General features: G+C 45.9%; 1 protein-coding gene across 2 annotated transcripts; it reads left to right on the top strand.

Moving 5' to 3' along the window:
* The first annotated feature begins 5,424 nt into the window (after window positions 1-5,424).
* TTC9C (tetratricopeptide repeat domain 9C) lies at window positions 5,425-16,337 on the top strand. Of its 2 annotated transcripts, none has more exons than XM_056852280.1 (4): window positions 5,425-5,439; window positions 10,478-10,733; window positions 12,823-13,005; window positions 16,185-16,337. In XM_056852280.1, the coding sequence occupies exons 1-4, from the start codon at window positions 5,425-5,427 to the stop codon at window positions 16,277-16,279; spliced, it is 549 nt and encodes a 182-aa protein (XP_056708258.1). In that variant the 3' UTR covers window positions 16,280-16,337. The 2 variants fall into 2 exon arrangements, with proteins under 2 accessions (XP_056708258.1, XP_056708259.1); XM_056852281.1 differs by having other exon boundaries at window positions 5,433-5,446.
* Window positions 16,338-24,268: the final 7,931 nt, after the last annotated feature.

The following is a 24,268-nucleotide window of genomic DNA, read 5'->3' as shown; positions in this document are numbered from 1 at the left end:
TCACCTCCCATCTGATCCTTTGAACTGGAGATTCCAGGGATTGAACCGGGGACCTTCACCATGCAACGCCAATGCCATGTCCCCACCCCTGCAACTTACACAGCATACAAAGAGGTAGGGTACACAGGTTTGCCAAACTCCAGGTGGTGGCTGGAGATCTCCTGCTATTACAACTATCTCCAGCTGATAGAGATCAGATCACCTGGAGAAAGTGGCCTTTGGCAATTGGACTCTGTGGCATTGAAGTCCCTCCCCTCTCCAAATCCCACCCTCCTCAGGCTCCACCCCCAAATATCCAGGAATTTCCCAGCCTGCAGGTGGCGACCCTAGGGGTACACTACATGCTGAAGAAAAAGACCACAGCAAAGCATGCAATAGAAAACTGGTTTTAATAATATTATTTAAAACAGTATTGTTTTAAATTGTTATTGTTTTAAATCACGATAATAAAAACAAAACACTTCTAGAACATGAGAAGAAAGCTCACTTCCACTGTAATCTAAACTAAGTCATTTTAGAATAACATATCCATAAGAATCACACCTGCAGCCAGGAGGCTGAAGTTAGTTCCCAGTTCGTTCCTCGTTCCCAGTTCCTTATTCGCTTTTCCTAGTTCCTGAATCTAACCACAAATATTGAGGACAATTTAAAAGCTCTGTGCACCAAAATAAGGTTTGGACCTTATTTTGTCATATACCCCCACATGTCATACACCCCCACATTTGGGGAACTCTGCCCTCCAAGGGGACATGGGCCCCAGTGTCTGTATGTGCATTTGTCCTGGGGGCACCCCACTTGGGAGCAGCTGGCACAAGAACTGGACTTTGGACCAGGAACCAGCATTTGTCCCCTTAGAGGGCACAGTCCCCTGAATTGGGGGGTGTATGATATGTGGTGGTTTAAACTTTCTTTTGGGGTGCTGAGCTTTTAAATTGTCCTCAATATAATTTAGGAATAGGGTTGCCAACTGCCAGGTACTAGCTGGAGATCTCCTGCTATTACAACTGATCTCCAGAGGATAGAGAGCAGTTCCCCTGGAGAAAATGGCTGCTTTGGCAATTGGACTCTATGGCATTGAAGTCCCTCTCCTCCCCAAACCCTGCCCTCCTCAGGCCCCGTCCCAAAAATCTCCTGCTGGTGGCGAAGAGGGACCTGGCAACCCTATTAAGGAACTAGGAAATACAAATAAGGAACGGAACGAACTGGGAACAGGGAACCTAGTTCAGCCTCCTGCCTTGCTCAGGTCTTGCAGGCTAAGGGCCATGGCTTCCTTGACTGAGTTAATCCATCTCATATTGGGTTTTCTTCTTTTCCTGCTGCCTCTAACTTTTCCAAGCATTATTGTCTTTTGCAGTGACTTTGTTTGCTCACATTGTGACCAAAGTACAATAGCCTCAATTTAGTCATTTTAGCTTCTAAGGAAAATTCAGGCTTGATTTGATCTAGAACCCACTGATTTGTCTTCTTGGTGGTCCTTGGTATCCACAAAACTCTCCTCCAACATATTTCAAATTAATCAATTTTCTTCCTGTCAGCATTCCTCATTGTCCAACTTTCACACCCATATATAGTAATGGGGAATACTATGGTATGAATTATCTAGGTTGCCAGTGATACATCCCTACACTTCAGAATATTTTCTAGCTCCTTCATGGCTGCCCTTCCCAGTCTCAATCTCCTTCTGATTTCTTGGCTGCAGTCTCCCTTTGGGTTGATGATGGAGCCAAGGAACAGAAAATCTTTTTAAAAATTCATCTTCATTGTCAACCTTACAGTTGTGTAATTCTCCAATAGTCATTACTTTTGTCTTCTTGATGTTCAGCTGTATTCCTGCAAGAGGTGAACAGAGGTGGTTTGCCATTGCCTGAGGCAGATGCATTTACATTATACTTAAAGCTGCAAACAACAAAGATGGGAGGGAAATGGTACAAGCAAAGAGAAGCTGGTTTAAAACAAGAAGCAATCAAAAGATGCAATCAATGCATTCATTGATTGAGGACCACACTTAACTGTTGACAAAGAGGCAAAGTAGGATTAACCTCAAACCTAATCCAGGAAAGTAGTTCAGGGTGAAACATGATAAACTGGTCCTATTAGAAAAGTAGGAAACCATGTAGAGATTTGTCTGACTATTAACATCTGTAAAGAGTGGCTTTTGCTAATTTATTTGAATCTAGTGAGGGAGAATTCCCAAATCCTTATGCAAACCTGGAGGAGAGATAGTACTGAACTCACTGACTGGATCCTAATTTAGCAGCTACACAATGGATTCTCCCTTTGACAAGCAGGAAGCAGTAGAGTGCCCTAGAAGGTTAAAATGTTCACCCACAGGTATCTAAATATTACAATTTTAAACATCTTTTTTGTCTGTTTGATCTTGTGGATCTGACTTATTTGTACAATGTAGATCTTTTCCACAGAGGTTATTTGCCCCAGGTGTGATGCTACTAGAAAGCAGAGGGCTTTTCCCACTTTCCCACAGCATTGTGGTTAGGATTGCCAACTTCCAGGTACTAGCTGGAGATCTCCTGCTATTACAACTGATCTCCAGCTGATAGAGATCAGTTCCACTTTGGCAATTGGACTCTATGGCATTGAAGTCCCTCCCCTCCCCAAACCCTGCCCTCCTCAGGCTCCGCCCCCAAAATCTCCAGGTATTTCCTAACTCGGAGCTGGCAACCCTAATTGTGGTTAGGGTTGCCAGGTCCCTCTTCGCCACTGGCGGGAGGTTTTTGAGGTGGAGCCTGAGGAGGGCGGGGTTTGGGGAGGGGAGGAACTTCAGTGCCATAGAGTCCAATTGCCAAAGCAGCCATTTTCTCCAGGTGAACTGATCTCTATCGGCTGTTGATCAGTTGTAATAGCAGATCTCCAGCTACTACCTGGAAGTTTTGGAAATCAAATGCAGAACACTTATGGCAATTTTTAAACAAGGCTTTTAAGCCTGATATCAATTTTTAAACAAGGCAGTAATCTTCAACAATTTAGTATACAAGTATTCTATAGAATTATACAAACTTCCTTATGCTTGCAGTCCTTAAGTCAATTGCATACAGCTTTTTTTCACATTTCATGTTTCATGTGATTCTATACAAAGGTGTGTTCAAGTCACTTTCATACACTTGTAAGCAGTGCTGAATGCGCCCTTCTTTAGGCAAAAATGTTACACGTATTTAACGTCCATAGAAGCTGAAATTCGATGAGTTTCCAGTAAAAGTCTCATTTCGCGTTTGCTTTTTCTAGCCTGGCAATCCTATGGTGTCATAACAACGGAAGCTTTGTTCCGTTCCAAAGGAGTGTACCTTATTTTGCTGCAATATTCAACAGAATCACATCATTCTGGAACTATTGACTTCAATGGGTTTGGAAGGGTGTAACTCTTCAGGTTGTACCAGCCGTACAATCACTGCCTTATCACACAGTAAACCATGCAAGGACCTTTGGGACACCAGCCGCCTTGAAGTGTGCCTGGCACTCACCTTTTAGGAACCAGGCTAAAACATGTCTTTTCACCCAGGTTTTAAACTAAGGGGTTTTCTATTATTATCTGGTTTATGGTCTGATTCTGGCCCTTGGTCCATTTTATGGTTTTTCTTGGTTTGTTTTTAAATTTAGGGCACTCAATTTAATGGCTGGTTTTAGTTTTTATATTGATAATTAATTCTGTGTGTATATTGTCATTAATTGATTTATGCCTTTCTCTCTGAGACCCAAGGTGGATTGCAGGATATAAAACACGGCAGTAAGACAACCAATATTGATCATTTTATGGGATTGGTTTAACTCGCCAGCTGTCTCAAGCAGGACTTTGGAGGGGCGGCTTACAATCTCCCTAAATAAATAAAGACCAACATAGTAATAATACTTGGCAAAGCTGAATAATTAAGTTTAGCTGGCGTACTAGATTCCTTTGAAATGTGGTGTTGGAGGAGAGTATTACGGATACCGTGGACCGCCAAAAAAATCTTTCAGTGGGTTATAGATCAAATCAAGCCTGAACTGACCCTAGAAGCTAAAATGACTAAACTGAGGCTGTCGTATTTGGGTCACATTATACAAGAGTCACCGGAAAAGACAGTCATGCTAGGAAAAGTTGAGGGCAGCAGGAAAAGAGGAGGAAGACCCAACAAGAGATGGATGGACTCAATAAAGGAAGCCACGGCCCTCAATTTGCAAGATCTGAGAAAGGCTGTCAAAGACAGGACATTCTGGAGGACTTTGATTCATAGGGTCGCCATGAGTCGGAAGCGACTTGACGGCCCTTAACACACAACACTAGGTGAACAGTAGGAGAATGTAATTCACAGTGGGTAGCCGTGTTAGTCTGTCTGCAGTAGTAGAAAAGAGCAAGAGTCCAGTAGCACCTTAAAGACTAACAAAAATATTTTCTGGCAGGGTGTGAGCTTTCGTGAGCCCTGTGGCTCACGAAAGCTCATACCCTGCCAGAAAATATTTTTGTTAGTCTTTAAGGTGCTACTGGACCCTTGCTCTTTTCTACTAGGAGAATGATTTTACGAAAGCTCATACCCTGCCAGGAAATATTTCTGTTAGTCTTTAAGGTGCTACTGGACCCTTGCTCTTTTCTACTAGTAGGAGAATGATTTTACGAAAGCTCATACCCTGCCAGGAAATATTTCTGTTAGTCTTTAAGGTGCTACTGGACCCTTGCTCTTTTCTACTAGTAGGAGAATGATTTTACGAAAGCTCATACCCTGCCAGGAAATATTTCTGTTAGTCTTTAAGGTGCTACTGGACCCTTGCTCTTTTCTACTAGTAGGAGAATGATTTTACGAAAGCTCATACCCTGCCAGAAAATATTTCTGTTAGTCTTTAAGGTGCTACTGGACCCTTGCTCTTTTCTACTAGTAGGAGAATGATTTTACGAAAGCTCATACCCTGCCAGAAAATATTTCTGTTAGCCTTTTAAGGTGCTACTGGACCCTTGCTCTTTTCTACTAGTAGAACGATTTTACGAACGCTCATACCCTGCCAGGAAATATTTTTGTTAGCCTTTTAAGGTGCTACTGCACCCTTGCTCTTTTCTACTAGTAGGAGAATGATTTTACAGGCGAATATTCTTTCATCGACAATTTCCCGTTTCCTAAGTCTCCCTCGGGGGGAAAAAATCTATGAAAAACGAACAAACTGCAGGAGGAGACAGAGAGGAAGGATTGCACCAAGAGCAATGGAGCAAAAGGGACTATTTTCCGCTCTGCTTGCCCCCTTTCCTCCTGCTGCTCCGCTCCCTTCCTGGGAGCAGGAAGGCTGGGGCTCCCCCCACGTGCTGCCGAAGCTCCTCCCTGGCCGCTTCCCCGGGCTGGCAGCTCCCTTTCCTTCCAGGTCAGGGTGGGGGCGCGGTGGCCGCTGCCGGGTAGGCAAAGCGGTGATGGGATTGCAAAGCGGCCGCCGCCGCCTCCTCTGACCCCGATGGCGGCAGCAAAGGTACCCGGTTTGTGATCTGTTGCGGGAGGGTCTGTTGAAGAGAGAGTTGGTTGCAGGATCGCTGCAATCGCCCGCTCTTTTGCTCCTGCAAAGCTCGGTTAGCCCCGGTTGCACCCCCGCGCACCGTTGGATATTGCACCGTGGTTGCATTATAGCCGCCGTTCGCAACTGGGTTTTCCAAGCCACCGTCCCGTTGCAGATGACAGCGGTAGCGCAATGGGGGCTGATCTGGAGATGCAGCCCCAGCCTCCTCCGGTGCAATATTCACAGCTCTGATCTGCCTCACTCAGGCTTTTTTTTTTTTTTAAGTTGCACATTTATTTCTTTTTATTTATGTTATTTATAGCCTGCCTTTCTCTCTGGGACCCAGGGCGGGTGACACGGAATAAGACAATACAATCACCAGGGTGGGGCATCTGGGACTAAGCGGAAATATGAGACAGTGCATTCCCTGTAGTGTGTGTGTGTTAAGTGCCGTCAAGTCGCTTCCGACTCATGGCGACCCTATGAATGAAAGTCCTCCAAAATGTCCTATCTTTGACAGCCTTGCTCAGATCTTGCAAACTGAAGGCTGTGGCTTCCTTTATTGAGTCAGTCCATCTCTTGTTGGGTCTTCCTCTTTTCCTGCTGCCCTCAACTTTTCCTGGCATGACTGTCTTTTCCAGTGACTCCTGTCATCTCATGATGTGACCAAAATACGATAGCCTCAGTTTAGTCATTTTAGCTTCTAGGGTCAGTTCAGGCTTGATTTGATCTATAACCCACTGATTTGGTTTTTTGGCAGTCCACGGTATCCGTAACACTCTCCTCCAACACCCCATTTCAAAGGAATCTATTTTCTTCCTATCAGCTTTCTTCACTGTCCAGCTTTCACACCCATACATAGTAATAGGAAATACGATGGCATGAATTAATCTAGTCTTGGTGACCAGTGACACATCCTTACACTTCAAAATCTTTTCTAGCTCCTTCATGGCTGCCCTTCCCAGTCTCAATCTCCTTCTGATTTCTTGGCTGCAGTCTCCGTTTTGGTTGATGGTGGAGCCAGGGAATAGAAAGTGTTGAACAATTTCAGTTGCCTCATTGTCAACCTTAAAGTTGTGTAATTCTCCTGTGGTCATTACTTTTGTTTTCTTGATGTTCAGCTGTAGTCCTGCTTTGGCACTTTCTCTTTTAACTTTCAGCAGTAGTCATTTTAAATCTGCACTATTTTCTGCCAGTAATGTAGTGTCATTGGCATATCTCAAATTATTAATGTTCCTCCCTCCAATTTTCACTCCACCTTCATCTAAATCTAATCCAGTTTTCCTAATTATATGTTCTGCATATAGATTGAAGAGATAGGGAGATAAAATACATCCCTGTCTGACACCTTTGCCAATTGGAAACCATTCCGTTTCTCCATATTCTGTTCTAACTGTGGCCTCTTGTCTAGAGTACAGGTTGCTCATCAAAACGATCAGATGTAGTGGCACACCCATTACCTTTAAAACCAGCCATAGCTTTTCGTGATCCACACAGTCAAAAGCTTTGCTGTAATCTATGAAACACAAGCTGATTTTCTTCTGTTGTGGCCCCCGTCTTTTGGAAGGGCCGGCCTGATGAGGTTAGGGTCGATTCCACCCTCCTGGCTTTCCGCAAACTATGCAGAACTGAATTGTTCAAGAGGGCTTTTGAACAGAAAATAGAGCTGTGCTGTAACAAAATGGTTCAGAAATAAACTTGGGGTAAAGGGTTGTGGGGGAAGTAAGGCAGCCTGGTATAGCCTGATCCTCGTCAGATCTTGGAAGCTAAGCAGGATCAGCCCTGGTTAGTATTTGAATGGGAGACCTCCAAGGAATACCAGAGTTGCTGTGCAGAGGAAGACACTGGCAAACAACCTCTGTTAGTCTCTTGCCTTGAAAACCCCATAAGGGGTCGCCATAAGGTGGCTGTGACTTGATGGCACTTTACATCCAAAAAGGGTTGTGGAGCCAACATGGTGTAGTGGTTAAGAGCAGCGGACTCTAATCTGGAGAACCGGGTTCGATTCCCCACTCCTCCACATGAAGCCTGCTGGGTGACCTTGGGCCACTAATAGTTCTCTCAGAACTCTCAGCTCACATGGAGGCAGGCAATGGCAAACCACTTATGAACATCTCTTGCCTTGAAAACCCTACAGGGCTGACATAAGCTGTGACTTGATGGCATACACACACACAAAGGGTTGTGGACTGTAGATTAATCCCACTGTGTATCGTTTGTACTATAGAATCAGAGTTGAAAGGGGCCGTACAGGCCATCTAGTCCAACCCCCTGCTCAATGCAGGATCAGCCTAGAGCATCCTCGACAAGTGTTTGTCCAGCCGCTGCTATTACAGCAACGATCTGTTGCTGTAAGAAGGTCCTACTATGAAATTTTTGTGTTGTTTAATGTTGTTGTGTTAATTCTTATGCTTTGCATGGATCCAGGTGGTCCGATCGTCCAAATCAAGGTAGGGGGCCATCTTCTGGGCCAGACTGAGTTGGAAGAAAGCAGTTTTTGCAGCTGCGTCATCTTGCTCCTCCAGCAGTAATGCTGGATCCAGTATTACCCCAAATAAGTTGGCAACTTGGGGGCAGAAAGTTGGTATCTGTAGTGAGATAAGAATCCTCTGTCCCTATTCAGAGACATTGTTCTGAACTTGTGAATGAACTCAAGTTCAGCAATCTCATGTTGTAATTTTCCCTTGAAGCTCCTCTTTTTGAGGATTGCGACTCTTAGGTCAGCAGTGGAATGACTTGGAAGATTAAAATATTCTCCCGCTAGTTTTTGAGTGTTGAGGTTTTAGGAATATTTTATTCTTTTGTATAGGGACTGACCTGTTTGTCCGCTGTAGAGAGTGGAAGGGTATTTGCTGGCATATGAGAAGATGAACAAGTGAATGAACCTGTGATGGTATGACTGGTGTTAGGTCTGGTTATTCTGTTGTCAGAGTTGGCATGGGAACAGACTTGGCATTTTGGTTTGTTGCAGGCCCTGGTCCCAGAGTCCGTGGTCATGTTAGGAAGGGTATTGCTGTGGGTGAGAAATTGTTGAAGGTTAGGAGGTTGTCTGTGGATAAGGAAAGGTTTGTCTCCCAATGCTTGTGAGAGAGGAGTGACATTGTCTTGCATAGGGGGTAGCTCATTAATGATGCATTGAACCAGTTTGAGCTGAAAGCTGTATGTGACCACCACTGGTGTCCCATTGTTGTTTCGTTTGGGCCTATCTTGTAGTAGGTTAAACCTTGGTATCATTCTGGCTTTTTTTGATCTGTTTCCTTACTATATCAGGTGGGTATTGTATTTCCAAGCATGTAGATCCTGTGGTTAAAAGAATCTCTGTCTGAGGAGTGGGAACAAATGTGACTAGCGTACTGTCAACAATGGATCATTTGGTGTGTTTGAGATGGTGACTGGAGGCATGTAGATAAGTTTGACAGTCAGTAGGTTTCCAGTAAAGGTGGTTTTTATGCTTCCATTATGTGTTTGTACAGTGGTGTCTAGAAAGTGCATTTCTTGCGTGGGTTGGTTCATGGTCAGGTTGATGGTGGGGTGGAAGTGGCTGAAGGCCTGTTGAAATTTCTCCAGTGCTTCTTCCCCGTGTGTCCAGATGATGAAAATGTCATCAGTAAGTCATAGGTACAAGAGGGGGTATTAACGAATAGGAGCTGAGGAAATGCTGTTCCAGGTTAAGCATAAAAAATATTGGGAAGTTGTGGTGCCACGCTGGTGCCCTTGACCATGCCATAAAACTGAACAAATAAATCTTCACCAGATCTGAAGCAGTTGTGGGTGAAGACGAACTGGCAGAGCCTGGTACAAGGTTGGCCGTAGTATTGTCAGAGATGGTGTTCCAATAGCTTGTAGTCATATTCATGGAGGAGAGGGGTATTCATGGCTATTAGTTAGAATGGATACTAGTCATGATGCATACCTATTCTCTCCAGGATCAGAGGAGCATGCCTATTATCTGAGGTGCTGTGGAACACAGGCAGGACAATGCTGCGGCAGTCTTGTTTGTGGGCTTCCTAGAGGCACCTGGTTGGCCACTGTGTGAACAGACTGCTGGACTTGATGGTCCTTGGTCTGATCCAGCGTGGCCTTTCTTATGTTCTCAGTCCATCTTTGTAGATGTTGGTGTATAGAGACTCAGTATCCATGGTGGCCAAAATAGTGTTTCCTGGAAAACTGTACTTTTCTCAGGAAATCTGTGGTGTCTCGCACATAACTGGGGGCTTTGATGGCATAAGGTCTGAGAATAGCGTCCATGTATCCACACACCTCTACAGTGATGGTGCCTATGCTTAAGACAGTAGGACATATTGGGTTATTTTGGGCTTATGTATTTTGGGCAGAAGATAAAAAATGCCCGGTGGAGGTTCTTGTGTTGTGTCTATATAGATCTGTTCCTGTATTGTGTGGGTGATTCCTTCATAATCCTATTTAGTTCTTTTCAGTATTCCTGAGTGGGCTCTGTGGATAGTCGTTTGTAGGAAGTGGTGTTGGAGAGTTCAGTTGTATCCAGTTAGTTTATTTAATGCAAGGTGTCTATCCCATAATGCTTTTATAGGGCTTAACCTGTCCAGAACTGCTCTCTAGACATAGCATGTTCGGGTGACATAACTCAGCCCTGGAAAATGTGACTGAGTAATAAAGCATCGTGCCTTTGAGCATGTTCAAAGTGCTTTCCTCTGAACACATAACCAGCCCATTTCCTGGGCCTCAGAATGTAGCTTCCATGAAGCCTGTGAGCTCTCTTTAAACTCTCTTTTTTGAAGTTTAACCAGCCCTCACATATTAGGGATTTCCTGGGCCTCAGAATGTAGCTTCTATGAAGCCTGTGAGCTCTCTTTAAACTCTTTTTTTTTTTGAAGCTTAACAGGGACAACTATTTTCCGGTGGTTGACAGCCCACACTGTGATGGATAATGCTGGAATATTTGGCCAGGACGGCAGTTCCTGGCATGTTGGCATCTTTATGAAATGAAAACGCTTTGTCCGTTTCAAGCCAACAGTGTGTTTTATTTTCCTTCCAGGCCTCTTCAGAGGAGACCATGGAGCTGCGGCTGCAGCAGGCCCAGCGCTTCAAGGAGGAAGGGAATCGCTGTTACAAAGAGGGACGTTTCCGGGATGCCGTGAGGCGTTACCACTGGGCCCTTCTGCAGGTGAAAGGGCTGGATCCCAGCGTGCCTTCTCCTCTGCAGGAATTTGGTGGGGAGAGGCCTCACGTAACCCTCGAACAGGAACAAGCTCTCCACAGCACCCAAAGCGACTGCTACAACAATCTTGCCGGTAAAGCTGCAGGACATGGTCTCTGTGCAATGCCGAATTAATGCTAGGTCTTGCTGACGGCCATCCCCGCTCCCGCCTGAGATCCTAGATCCTGAATATTTCCTTTCATGCATGTGCCCTTAGGTTGGCTGATAATGTGAGCGGCTCTGAGCATGTATAGGGTACCATTCTCTTGCCACTAAGGGTCATAGAATCATAGAGTTGGAAGGGAACCCCCAGGGTCATCTAGTCTAACCCTCTGCATAATGCAGGAAATTCACAACCACCTCCTCCACACACATCCCCTGAAGATGGACCCATACTCCATGCCCAGAAGATGGCCAAGATGCCCTCCCTCTCATGATCTGCCTAAGGTCTTAGAATCAGTGTTGCTGACAGATGGCCATCTGTGAGATGGTCATCACTGGCCTCTTGATATAATATGGTGGTGCTTTGTGATTCTTTACCTTATAGTTCAGAAAAACAACTAGGGAGGTGCATGATAAAGGTTTAGAAAATTGGCACAGTGTGGAGGAAGTGGAAACGTTATGTATTTATTTATGTAATTATTGTATTTAAATTATGATGTTAGCTGCCCTGAGCCCGGCATCACTGGAGGAGGGTGGGGTATAAAAAATTATTATTCCTGTCCTGTAAAATGAGAACTTTGAATTATCCAGGACTACTAAACTGGGGGGAGGGGGCAACAAGTAGGGAGCTAAAACTCTAGGCTGGGGTGTCGAACTCATTTGTTAGGAGGGCCGGATATGACATAAATGTCACTTGGTCAGGCTATGTGTACCATATAAATAAAATAAAATGTAATGCCAGATACTGGAGATATGAACTATAAAAGACACAGGCCAAGTTAATTAATTATATTGGTTTTTTTACTTGAAACACAAACAAGCTTACAACAAAACATTCTTAGAGTATTTTATTTAACAGCCTTATCGTTTTAAGTATGTTTGAATTTTAAGTAAAAAATAATATTAACTGACCTTGCATGCGTCTTCTATAAAGTTTGTATCTCTAGTCCCTGGCATTAATTTTTTTTTTTAACTGGGGGGGGGTGGCTGCCTTGGCTGGTGAGCCCGCAGTGGACTTGGCAGCCCAGAGCTAGGCTGGGGGGTTGGTGGCTACTTTGGCTGACGAGCTTGCAGCGGGCTCGCCAGCCCAGATCTGGATGGGGTGGGTGCCTTGGCTGGTGAGCCTGCAGCCCCCAGTCCAGAAAAATGGAGAAAAAGAGAGAGAAGAGAAATGGAGGGAGAAAGAGAGAGAGAAAAAGAGTGAAACATAGGAGAGAGAGAAAGAGGAAGAGAGAAAAAGAAAGAGGGAGAAAGAAAGAGGGAGAAAAGAATGAAAAAGGGGGGTGAAAGACAAAAAGGGACGGGGGAAAGTTGCTTGCGGGACTGCTCCAGGCCTGGGAAGCCCAGAAAGGGAAGAGGAAAGGATGCTGGCGGGGCCCGAGTGCCCCCAGGAAGCCCAGAAAGGGGAGGGGGAGGCGGGCGGGCTGCCTCGGCTCCACAGGCCACAGAAAAGCCTTCCCATGAGTGCTTGCAATGGGAAACTGAGTTTTCCCACAACTCCTTGGAGAGGAAGCAGCCATTAAAGACTTTGAAAAGTAACTCTTTTTAAAATTCTCCCAGGGGAGCAATCTTTTGGAGGCAGAGTCACCAAATTCGCAGCATAGCTTCAGGGGACTCGCCTTGCATAACCCCCAAAGTTTGGGACGGGGGTCTGATTTAATGAGGTCCTGAAGGGGTTGCCCCCCTCCTTAGAGAAGTATGGTAAAGTTACAATGCTTCTCTACGGGGGGATGGACTTTGAGACCCCATAAAATCGGACCCCCTGACCCAACCTTTACCAAACTTCGAGGTTCATGTAAGGAGAATCCCTTGAAGCTACCTGAAAATTTGGAAAGTCTACCTCCAAAAAGGCCCCCACAGGAGCTTCGGAAAGAAATAAACCTGGAAATAAAGCTGAAATACAAATTTGCCGGTATGGGTATTCGGCATATTCTGGGTTTACCAAAAAGAATTGGGCCCAATAAACCCGAACCTGAAATTTACCAAAAAAATCTTTTTGCACAACCCTAATCTGTACATAGCCTGTCTCCTCCACATGGAACCTGTGAACTATGAGCGAGTGAAAGACTACAGTCTAAAGGTCCTGGAAAGGCAGCCGGAGAACACGAAGGCCCTGTATCGTGCCGGAGTGGCATTCTACCACCTGCGGGATTACGACAAAGCACGCCACTATCTCTTGGAAGCTATCGGCAAACAGCCCAAAGGTGAGAAAGGCTTCAGGATTCACCGCGAGATGTTGGGACAAAGCTTGAGGCAGCCATTGTGGAGTTCTGAAATCGTGGTTATATTTGAGGCCTTTTGCTCTGGATGAATCATCCCACAGGAACTACTGCTGAATGGTCTGGTACTGAAAAATTGTTCATATGAATTGACGAGCTGGGGGCCTGCAAAAATTGCGGTGGAGGAGGAAATCCTACCCCGATGGTTCTGTCTTCCTTCTGCTGCTTCTTTCTGCCCTCCACGCTGCCTTTCTCTCCATGGCCTCTCTGCTATCTCCACCAATGCCGTTTTGCCCCCTCCTCCTTCTTTGCTTACCTGCCTATATTGCCACCTGTTCTTCCTCTCCCCCCCACCCCGCGGTTGCCTGTTGTGTTGTTGCTGGCTCCCAGCCACCTCCTCCCTTCCCCATCGTCTCAGTCACCGGCCTGCCCACCTGTGCTCCTGCCAGCTCCTCTCTTTGGCACAGCTGCTTCTACAGCTGCTCATGCCTGCCTGGCTCAGCCAGGTCTTCTCTCCTTTCCTCCGTGATTCACGGAGGAGAGGTCCATCAATGGCTACTAAAGGGAACATTATGACTAAAGGGAAACTAGTGCTAGGGGGCAATATCGGGGAGGGCCTTGCCCTCTGTGCCCTGTTTGGCCCTCCAGAGCAACTGGTTGACTGCAGCGTGAAACAGGATGCTGGACTAGAAGGACCACCGGTCCGATCCCACAGGGGCACCTCTTATGTTTGCTTCCTCGGTTAGTTGCTTGTCTATGCTGCTGCTTTGTTTATTCTCTACTCTTCTCACATCTCTACTGCTGCCATTTGCTGTTTATCAGGTGGCTAAGCAATCCTCAAAATGGTGGTCAGTGTTTTCTCCCTCATAAGTTGAGGCTTGTGGGCTGTTTAGAAGTCCCCTTAGCTTTATTTTTTTCATATTTAGATTTTTCTGCAAATCTGGGTTTTCCCTTGACTTTGTAGAAAGCTATCATTTATGTAAACGTTGCCCTAATCTGCAGACTTAATGATCCACATCTGGGGCTTTGTATTGGATTGGATATGATTATTTTCAGACTGAGCATGGAAATGGTAAGGGAAAAAATGTTAAACTATATTCTGCATTATACAGCCTCTAAATATCACCGGGGACCAGTGACAACTGAACTCAAAGGCTTCTTGGAGGCACTAGAAGGAGGACGTTTGATCAGACAAACCTGTGGTCCTGTCTTGCAAAACTGCTTTTGTTAAAAAGGGGCTGTTAAAGAACATAAGGGAACCCCAGTCCATGATGGCATCTTGAGAAGACTCAACGGCAGTCAGTTAAGATCCAGCGTGGTGTAGTGAACTCATGAACACATGAAGCTGCCTTATACTGAATCAGACAGCCTATCAAAGTCAGTATTGTCTACTCAGACTGGCCGCGGCTCTCCAGGGTTTCAGGCAGGGGTCTTTCACATCACCTACCTGCCTAGTCCCTTTAACTGGAGATGCCAGGGATTGAACCTGGGACCTTCTGCATGCCAAGCAGATGCTCTGCCACTGAGCCACAGCCCCTCCCTAGTGGTTAAGAGTGGTGGACTCTAATCTGGAGAACCGGGTTTCATTCCCCACTCCCCCACATGAGCGGTGGACAGTATTAAGTGGTAGAGAAAGTCGGCATATAAAAACCAACTCTTCTTCCGCCTGTGGAAGTGAGGCAGCAAGTAGCCAGAGACTTGGACTTTTCAATGGTGGCACCTCGCCTTTAGAATGCCTTTACCCTTGAGCCTCACCTAAGCAACCTCGAGCAGGACTATGATTTTCTCACATCTCCAGTGTGGTGTAGTGGTTAAGAGCGGTGGTTTGGAGTGGTGGACTCTGATCTGGGATTGATTCCCCACACCTCCACATGAGTGGCGGATGCTAATCTGGTGAACTGGATTTGTTTCCCCACTCCTACACACGAAGCTAGCTGGGTGACCTTGAGCAAGTCACTCTCAGCCCCACCTACCTCACAGAGTGTCTGTTATGGGGCGGGGAAGGGAAGGTGATTGTAAGCCAGTTTGAGTCTCCCTTAAGTGGTAGAGAAAGTCGGCATATAAAAAACAATGCTTCTATCAGGAGGCAGCATATCCATTTACTAAACAAACATTTTTGGCCTGTGGAAACTCTACTGAACTCTAATAAGGCACGGTTTTTAAAAGGGGGGAAAAAAACCTTACCTGTGATGTACGGTTTATATTTTGGCTATATGCAGTAGTAGGCTTGAGGAACTGGATTAGCAAAACCACCCCATCTGCTTCATCTGCCCTGAATCTCATGCCTGAGGCTGTGGTCGGCAACCTTTTTTCATCCTGGGGGCACCTTTAGAATTTTGGGAGTGGATGGTGGGCCCAGCCGCAAAATGGCTGCCACAAAGGGGCGGAGCCAACTATAAGATCTCAGGGAGTGAGCGCATACATATCTCTAATAGTAATTTTAAAACACTATGCTCATTTAAAAATGCATCCTGTCGAGCAGAGCTTCTGCCTGAAATGTTGAAGAGTTACTATTATTTCCTTGCATACACACAGCTTATCTCCAGCCGTACAGTGAAGGCCCTTGTGCTGTCTTGGCAGCTGCTGCAATGTCTTAAAAATCTGGACAGCCAATGGCCAATCAGTAGCGCTGCCTGGCGAAAGTCCCATCTGGCTCTGCCCACTTTCTAAAAGCACTTGGTGTATGCCAGGAAATGTACCTATGTGCACCATAGTGGGGGAACCCTGCCATAGGGGTAGCACCACTGGTGAATGAGAATCTGTTTTTCCTTAGTCACTGCAGCCACCTGTATTGCATGACCTTTTCCCCCATACAGGTGCACAGTATCACCTTTTTGGTACTTGCAGGGGAATGATGGAGGACGGGAGGTAGGAAAAACTGCCGGCAATTTACCCAGGGTGGTGCGCAGGATCTGACCCCATGGCGTTCTGCACTTCTTAGAGTTGTGCGTAAGCCCTGTTGCACCCTCCCTCCTCCTTTTCGCCTTCTGGGGGGATTTGTGGCCCAGTTTTCGCCCTTCTTGAGCAGGTGTGGTCAACTGGCAACTTAAGGGCTTGAGACACAAGATAACTTCCTTACGACCCAACTGCCCTTCTAAATGTTTGACCAAAACCACTTTAACAGCAGTCTTCGTTGTTTTCTTTTTCTCCTTTTGCCATGAAAGATGCCAACGTGAAGCGTTACTTGCAGCTGACGGAGTCCCAGCTGAACAGCTACCACCAAAAGGAGAAGCAGCTTTATATGGGAATGTTTGGGTAGAGGCAATGGTTCCTGCCTAGATGTACCTGGATGTAGTGTCGGCTGGATCCCATTTTTCTTACGGACTATATCTGGTTGTTGGTTCTGAAGGTTTCAGACATGTCATGCCTTGAAAAAAATGTGCTTAATAACCAATTCAGACTTGGAGGATGTGAAGAGAGGGGGGGACTCGATAACTTTCTCCACTATCACCATTTTGAAATGGATTGGGAATGGATTGTGCAATCCTGTAAAAGCCCCCTCCCTCCACTACAGCTAAAGCAAGAACCACAGCGGGTCAGCCTGATGGTTATTGCCTTCATTGGTTCATAAATTGTTTTGGGAATTCCATTTTGGCTGTCGGTCTTTTGATTCCTTTTGGTTAAAAAAAACCCTAAAGGCCTGCGGCCATGTAGACCACTGAAGACAGGCCCTGTGTCCTGATTTTGGGTTCCTGTCCTAGTGGGGAGTAGAATTTTTTCCTTGTTTTTCTTCTAGTAGGAAATCGTTGGATCTGATTTTTTTAGTGTGCCCCCTCCCACCATTTGGCTCTGGAGGGTCAATCTGGGATGCTTTATATTTTTGGTGCCCTGTTGCCATAGTGGCCATGGCTAGGCCTTGCCTGTGGTTTGTCCCTCCTGGCAACGGTTTCCTAGAGTGTTGGCTTGGCTTGGCCATGACCTCTTTGGCAACCTAGTTGGGAAGCAGATACCTTGGATTGTGCAAAAATAGGAATGGCCACCTCTGTGTTCTACTGCATGCTTGTACTTAAATGAGTTTCCCCCCACTCCTTCCACCTCATGCAAAAATGGTGGTTGCTTCCCTCTGTAGGGCTTAAGTAGAAGAGTGGTTGGTAACATTCCTACCAGACTCAGGTTGTGTACACTGGGGACTACATCCTCCTGAATTCATAGGTACTTTCAAAGTATACATGCCAAAGAATGGACCATAATACACATAGCCCCTCCAGAGAAATTCTGTCCCTGCAAGAAGGCGTGATTCTTGGAGAAGAAAATGGTGTAGGCCCCAAGAGAGTTTGCGGGCAGGCATGAGAGGAAGAGGAGTGGGAGACTGGGCCATGAGAAAAAAGAGGGCGGTTCTAAAGCTGAGCTTTGCCTTCACAAGCTGGTGGGAGTTTTTACAATAGCCTCTCCTGGTATCAGCTGGCATTTCTGTAAAGGCAGGACTCTCAGTTCTTTATTGGCTGTCCTTCTCCAGCTGCAGCATCCCAGCAAACATCCTTCATTCCTGCCACGCACTGTCTCCCGCCTGGCTCTTAAGCAAATACTTCTCTCCCTTGGCAGCAGCTGAGAAAGGGGGCTGTTTGCTTTTCTCAGCTACCCTCTGTGACCTTCCCTTTGCAAACACATAAGACACCAGCAAGGTTTTGCTGTGGGTGTGTGCTGTATGTTCAAGTGCACGTTCCTGTAATCCCTTTCCTGCCTGCTAGTATATATGGATAGTGCAAGTGCAGCAGTCTGAAACACAACAGGCATTTGCCTGCTTGTGAATCTGTTTTTCAATCCCCCAAACAAGGTTCTAGCCCTCATGGTGACAGTCTCTGCAAGTGAGAACAGCAGCCAAAGAGGTTTGGTTCAGAGCACACACACCTCATTAACGATCCCTGTTCTACTCCTATAACATCATGTGCTTAATAAAATGTCAGATTTCTATCCAGTGCCCTAAAAGACTGTAATGGTATCTCACCCAAATCAGGCTACACAGTCCAGGCCAGAGTACAGTGTGCTCCCAGGAGAGATGCATACAGAGCAAGTGATTCAAGTGAGGCTGCTGGATGGTCAGGAACAAACCAGCCAGACCTGTTCCTCCCCCTTCCAACCAAGAGGTTTGATCTGCAGAAATCAATAAGTGAAGCTTTTCACGGAACAAAGCTGAACACGGGTCACCCTGTGAATGGCTGCAGATCAGATTGCCCTTAAAGCAGCAGCTACAAAGAGGGAAACACCAATTTTGTTGCACGCCAGGACCTGTTCAGAATGAGTCTCTTATTGCAAGTAGCATTAAACTCACGTGCACCAGAAGGCATTTAAGTTTGGGGAACAGGTCGGCATACCATCAGGGCATTCAGCCAAGAATTTGCTGATGGAATTCAATGCTTGAACCTCCAGACTTGTGAAAAAAAGGTGATCCAGAGATCTATGCCTGGATCAGGAATGGTAAGCGTGGTGCAGCCAGTGACGTGTAGTGGCTAAGAGCGGTGGACTCTAATCTGGAGAACAGGGTTTGTTCCCCCACTCTCCACATGAAGCCTGCTTGGGCTAGTCACAGTTCTCTGGGAACTCTTTCAGCCCAACCTATCTCACAAGGTGTCTGCTGTGGGGAGAGGAAGGGAAGGAGATCGTAAGCTGGTTTGATTCTCTGTAAAAAAAAAAAAAAAGGTTGAGAAAATCAGCATATAAAAACCAACTCTTCTACTGACGCCACTTGTTTCAGGCAACAAGGTCTGGGGAATAAATATTGCCTTTGTCCTCTTAAGCTTACTGGCAGCTGCCTGTGTGGACCCATTCACATGTTACAGCAAGCTCACATGCAGGCATACACCTGTTTGAAAGAAAGTGCTCACAAGCGTCCCCTTTACAAATGAAACCAGGAACCACTACCTGGACACATCCAGGGTTTCAATCATACATTGACTGTAACATGAGTGACTCAGTGCAACTATAAAGAAAATTCAAGCATACACTGTGCACAGATTGTAGATGCAATTATAGGTGTAGGAGGAGAGGCACGCTAGGTGGCGGCTCTGGCCTACAGCATCTTCCAGAATGCCCCAGTTTCGGGTAACGCAGCAAATGGACCCTAGGAGTAGCTATTTGGGCTCTGACTGGCTATATATTCGGGGAAGGGCTGTGGCTCAGCGGTAGAGCATCTGGTTGGCATGCAGAAGGTCCCAGGTTCGATCCCCAGCATCTCTAGTTAAAGGGTCTAGGCAGGTAGGTGATGTGCAAGACCTCTGCCTGAGACCCTGGAGAGCTGCTGCCGGTCACAGTAGACAATGCAGACTTTGATGGACCGAGGGTCTGATTCCGTATAAGGCAGCTTCATGTGTTCATGTGTATATAGGCATAAGAGGATGACCACAAGGCCAATGCTGTGTATGCCGTTTGGACTTCGCCTACTGCCCCGTAAATGTAGCTTTCAACACACTAGCACCAGCCTGGCAGTTCCTAAGGCCACGTGGAACTCGCTGCCACAAGAGGCCCTTTGTTAATCAAACTGGATAAACTCAACACCTAAGTCTGTCGACAACCATTAGCAATATCACCTAAACCGTAAGAGCAACCATTCTGTGGCTCTAGCTTCAATCCCAGCTGTCCCCCCCCCCACATTACTGTCTGTTCAGAGTGATTTTCTGACAGAACTCTTTTTCCTCACAAGACTGAGGTAACGCCAAAAAAAAAAAAAAAAACATTCCGTTGATTAAAACCAAATCAGAGATAAATGTCCAAAGGAGGAGCCATATTGAATCACAGCAGGAAAATGTCTCCTCAGAATGTTTCCCTACAATCGGCTTCAAGATGGAACGGTTTCTTAATGACACCTTGACATGCCCTTGGCTCCCCCTCCTTCCTCAAAGGGCCTAATTAGCATAAAGGCTGCCTTAAAGCCATTTGGGCCTGAAGTAATTATGACATTCCTCGGTGGATGAGGGACATGTCATTAACAGATTCCATTTCTTGAAGAGTGGCTGTGTTCAGACACGAGGCTGGCCCAGAATATCCGTGCGGCGTTTCCCGCCCCTCTGCCGTGATTCATCAAACACAGATAATAGGCAATCCACCACCCTTTAACAGTACCCCACAGCCTGCCCCCCCCCCCAAAGCTTGGGTCGCCTTGGTCTGGAACATGCCCAGCTTCTTGGCCTCAGGAAGTCTTCCATGCCAGAATTCACACCTTACAAAGACTCTGTGGTGCAATTTTAAGAAACTGAGCAGCAATTTGGGAAGGAATTCACTCTCACATCTGCCATGAGATCTTTAAGTAGTCTCGGGCCTCAGCTACAACAGAGAGAATACCCTACATGGTAGCTGCTAGGCTTATAAGATAATGCGCATGAAATCCTTTGATCAGAGGACCATCTTTTCTGGTATGAACCCTCAAATTAATGGAGATCATCATTGTTCTTTGGATGTTAAAAAGTGTGCTGTTTCTGTGGCTTTGGGAATTCCCTCCTGGAAGAGATTCAGGGGCAAACAATAGGAAAGAAAAGCACAGAAACGTCTAGAAGCCATGTGTCAGCAAAAGGTCCTTAACTGCGCCATTATACTGATATTGTAAGGGACACCTAAGGTGGTGGAAAGCATTCTTCGTTTGTACAGTAGCACCTTAGAGATCCACAAGATTTTCAGGGTATAAGCTTTTGAGAGTCAACTCCTTTTGTCAAGTATCTGACAAAGAGCTTTGACTCTCGAAAACTTACACTCCAAAAATTTTGTGGTTCCCTCAAGTGTTACTCACCCTATGGGTCAGGAATGACCCAATGCTTGCACAGGGGACCTTTACCTTTTTTTAAGTGTTACTGGACTCAAATATAGTTCTACTGCAGATCGACACGGCTACCCCTCTGAAATTAATTTGTACGCTTCTACACCTGAAGATTAAGTAGCCTACTTGGGATGATATGGCTGATCTCCCTCCTCCCCAAATCATGGGGCCAACACTGGGGTGGCAGGGTGGTCAGGTCCCTCTTTGCCACTGGTGGAAGGTTTTGGGGGCAGAACCTGAGGAGGGTGGGGTTTAGGGAGGGGAGGGACTTCAGTGCCATAGAGTCCAAAGCAGCCATTTTCTCCAGGTGAACGGATCTCTATCTGCTGGAGATCAGTTGTAATAGCAGGAGATCTCCAGCGAGTACCTGGAGGTTGGCAACCCTGTGGGGAGACAAAGATGCAGTCAGGACACAGGAAATACATTCTCTAGCTTAGGACATTTTTGAAAGCCACCTGTTTGTTTTTAAAAAACCCTCAGCAGAAATGTGTGTGTGTTAAGTGCCGTCAAGTTGCTTCTGACTCATGGTGACCCTATGAATCAGTGTCCTACAAAATGCCCTCTTTCACAGCCTTGCTCAGATCTTGCAAACTGAGGGCTGTGGTTTCCTTGATAGAGTCAATCCATCTCTTGTTGGGTCTTCCTCTTTTCCTGCTGCCCTCAACTCTTCCTAGCATGACTGTCTTTTCCAATGACTCTTGTCTTCTCATAATGTGATCAAAATACGACAGCCTCAGTTTAGTCAGAAACAGGGACTAGAAATTAGCATTCAGCAAAATTAGAGCACCAAGGCTTTCGGGAGTAATTTCTGCACAGTCCACCCATGCAGAGAAACAGCAGCCTCGGCTATGAATTGTCACCTTCAGAATTGTGAATGGGAGCTTCAAACTCTATAAAGAAAACAGCCTTCTGAGCTAGAACACCTCCTTGAGTGGAGAGTCAACCCCCTCCCTCCGTACAACAGGCTTAGACTTGCAGATCCCATCCCCACTACCATCTTGCAGGCTCCCTAATTACTATTATTACCCACATGGTGCCAGGCATCGCGCCGTAAACAGCAATTTGCTTAGCCCTTCAAGCCATCAGTAGCAGCAGCAGAGGTGGCTGGAATGCAGAACCGTTCTCAGAAGGCGCAAGGAGGCCAGGCTGCAATATCCTCTCACCTGCTTCTAGGAACAGAACAGGGTCTGTATTCTAAACGTGGTTTTAGTTATAAGAAAGCATATAAGAGAGAGGCAGGTGGGCGGGCAAACCCACGCACCCCCTTGATCTTCGGCTAATTGTTGCATGATATAGATCTTGCAAAATATGATGTTATTCCTAGGGCAGCGATACTTAACACTAGCTATCTTTGGGAGTGGGATCCCTGAGGCATTGTGGGATGAAAAATCACATTACAGGGTCTACTACTGAATGGGTGTGCAAAAAGGTCTTTCTCCCCTACTTCCCGTGCAAAGTTTACCTGCACAGTTTCTCCAGTACCCAGAAGACTATCCCACTTCTCCATAGTTCAGGGGTCTCCAACCTTTTTCAGCCTACAGGTACTTTTGGAATTCTGATACAGAGTGAAGATCCTTGTAGCTGTGGTTGAAAGCTGCTGCCAAAGCAATGTTTTTCAAAATGTGCACAGTCAATCAAATCTTCAGTGACCAATCAGAAGCCTTGCTGGGCAAAAGTCACACCTGGCCACACCCACTTTCTAAGAATACTTGATAGGGCCCCCTGATCTAGCTAGACTGTAATCCTGTGATGGCTACAGTGGTTGGGGTTGCCAGCCTCCAGGTACTAGCTCCTGCTATAACAACTCATCTCCCGCCAATAAGGTATCAGTTCACCTGGAGAAAATAGTCGCCTTGGCAATTGGACTCTATGGCATTGAAGTCCCTCCCATTCCCAAACCCTGCCCTCCTCAGGCTCCGCCCCAAAAATCTCCAGGTATTTCCCAACCCGGAGCTGGCAACCCTAACACAGTGGTGGTTATTTTAAAAAGCCCCTTACTGGGGCAGACTGGCCATTTACTGGGAGAAGTCCTGGTGGGCCCATTCTACCCTTGACTAATCTGGGGCTGTGTCTTCTGCCTTCAGCTTTAGCCTCAGATTAGTCTGACCCTTCTGGCAGGGCTTCAACTGAAAACAACAGAATCTAAATTTCTTAAAAAGTCAAATTCAGCAGGTTCTTGTCCCAAAACGTGGGTTACCGCAGCACAAAATTTTTATTTATTGCTCACCATACACAAAGCCCTCGTGTCGGGTGTGGACTTTAAATGACACCTGAAAATAACTCCTCCATCTGGGAACTTCATCAGACTGAGGGGCTTAAATCTCCCACTGTTACATTCCTAGCAGTTTCTCACAGCAATGAGGGAGAAACACCAGGTTTGATTTTTTTTTAACAAAAGTCTAACCTCAACAGTATACATTAACATTTAGAAAAAAATTGAGGCCCACAGTTTTAGACAGCAAGAGATTTTTTTTTTTTAAACAAAGGTTAAATTGGTGCTTTTTGCTATAAGGATTTGGGTAATCTAGCACCCCCTTCCTTTAAACATGGTTGGAATACCAAAGAGAAAGTTTTCCAAAGATGGTTCGGTGTTCCTTGACAAAGCCTGTTAAGGGCAGAAGTAGTAAAAGCAAAAAAAGGCCGCTATTCATTGGGGGCAATTATGAGGTTTGCTTTTCTAACACAAATTAATACTCATATTGGAAAAGGGAGGTATATTAACAGCGCAAGGAAAGGCCGCGTCAATTTCAGTCTCGAAGCACCAATCAGGAAGCCAAGACACTGAACTCCTGCAAAGCTTCCAGAACAAAATGTACATTCTTTGATACGGCTATCGGGCTTCCTCGATCTGTAAATCACAAAGTCAAATGTGGCCTGACGCCCACCATGTACATTGGCTGGCTGGATGTTTGACAAATCTTTTTTTTTGGTTAACTTTCTTGGACTGAAAAATAGGGGGTGGGGAGAACCACACTGCGCTTTGTAGATTACAAATTGTGTAGGCCTCAGCCCTTCTTCTGCCATCTCTTCTGCCAAGAGTAACCTTTTGCAAAGAGAACTGTAGGACAGAACAATTTCTTTTTAAGAGGAACGGGTATAGTTGTACCAGTCTCTTTCTGCCCTTGAACATGATACGCTGCAAACACTTGAAAACATTGTAGGAGGAAAGGTTAAGAAAGGGCTGTCACAGGACCTTCCCTCCTTCCATCGAGTATCCTTTTGAGAAATATCTGAAGGTGAACTCCAGTGTTTCAGTCATCTAGGCCAGCCAGGTATCCGGATAGATCAGAATCAATGTCTCAATGCAAGAACATATGCAGCAGAAAGAGGGGAGGAGATATAAAAATCTGGGTATTGGGTGAAAGGAAGCGGCCCAAGAGGCAACTCCATTTGCCCAAGTCAAGAAGAACCTTTGCCAGGTGACAGTAAACAAGATGTCCTTTCAGGAGTGTCGTAACAGGATAAGAAACAACCACCTCCCACCCAGTCTTCCAGCCTCGTTCT

The sequence above is a fragment of the Euleptes europaea genome, chromosome 7, assembly GCF_029931775.1.
Source record: "Euleptes europaea isolate rEulEur1 chromosome 7, rEulEur1.hap1, whole genome shotgun sequence".
Classification (NCBI taxonomy): Eukaryota; Metazoa; Chordata; class Lepidosauria; order Squamata; family Sphaerodactylidae; genus Euleptes; species Euleptes europaea.
This window is presented reverse-complemented; position numbering and strand designations above follow the sequence as displayed.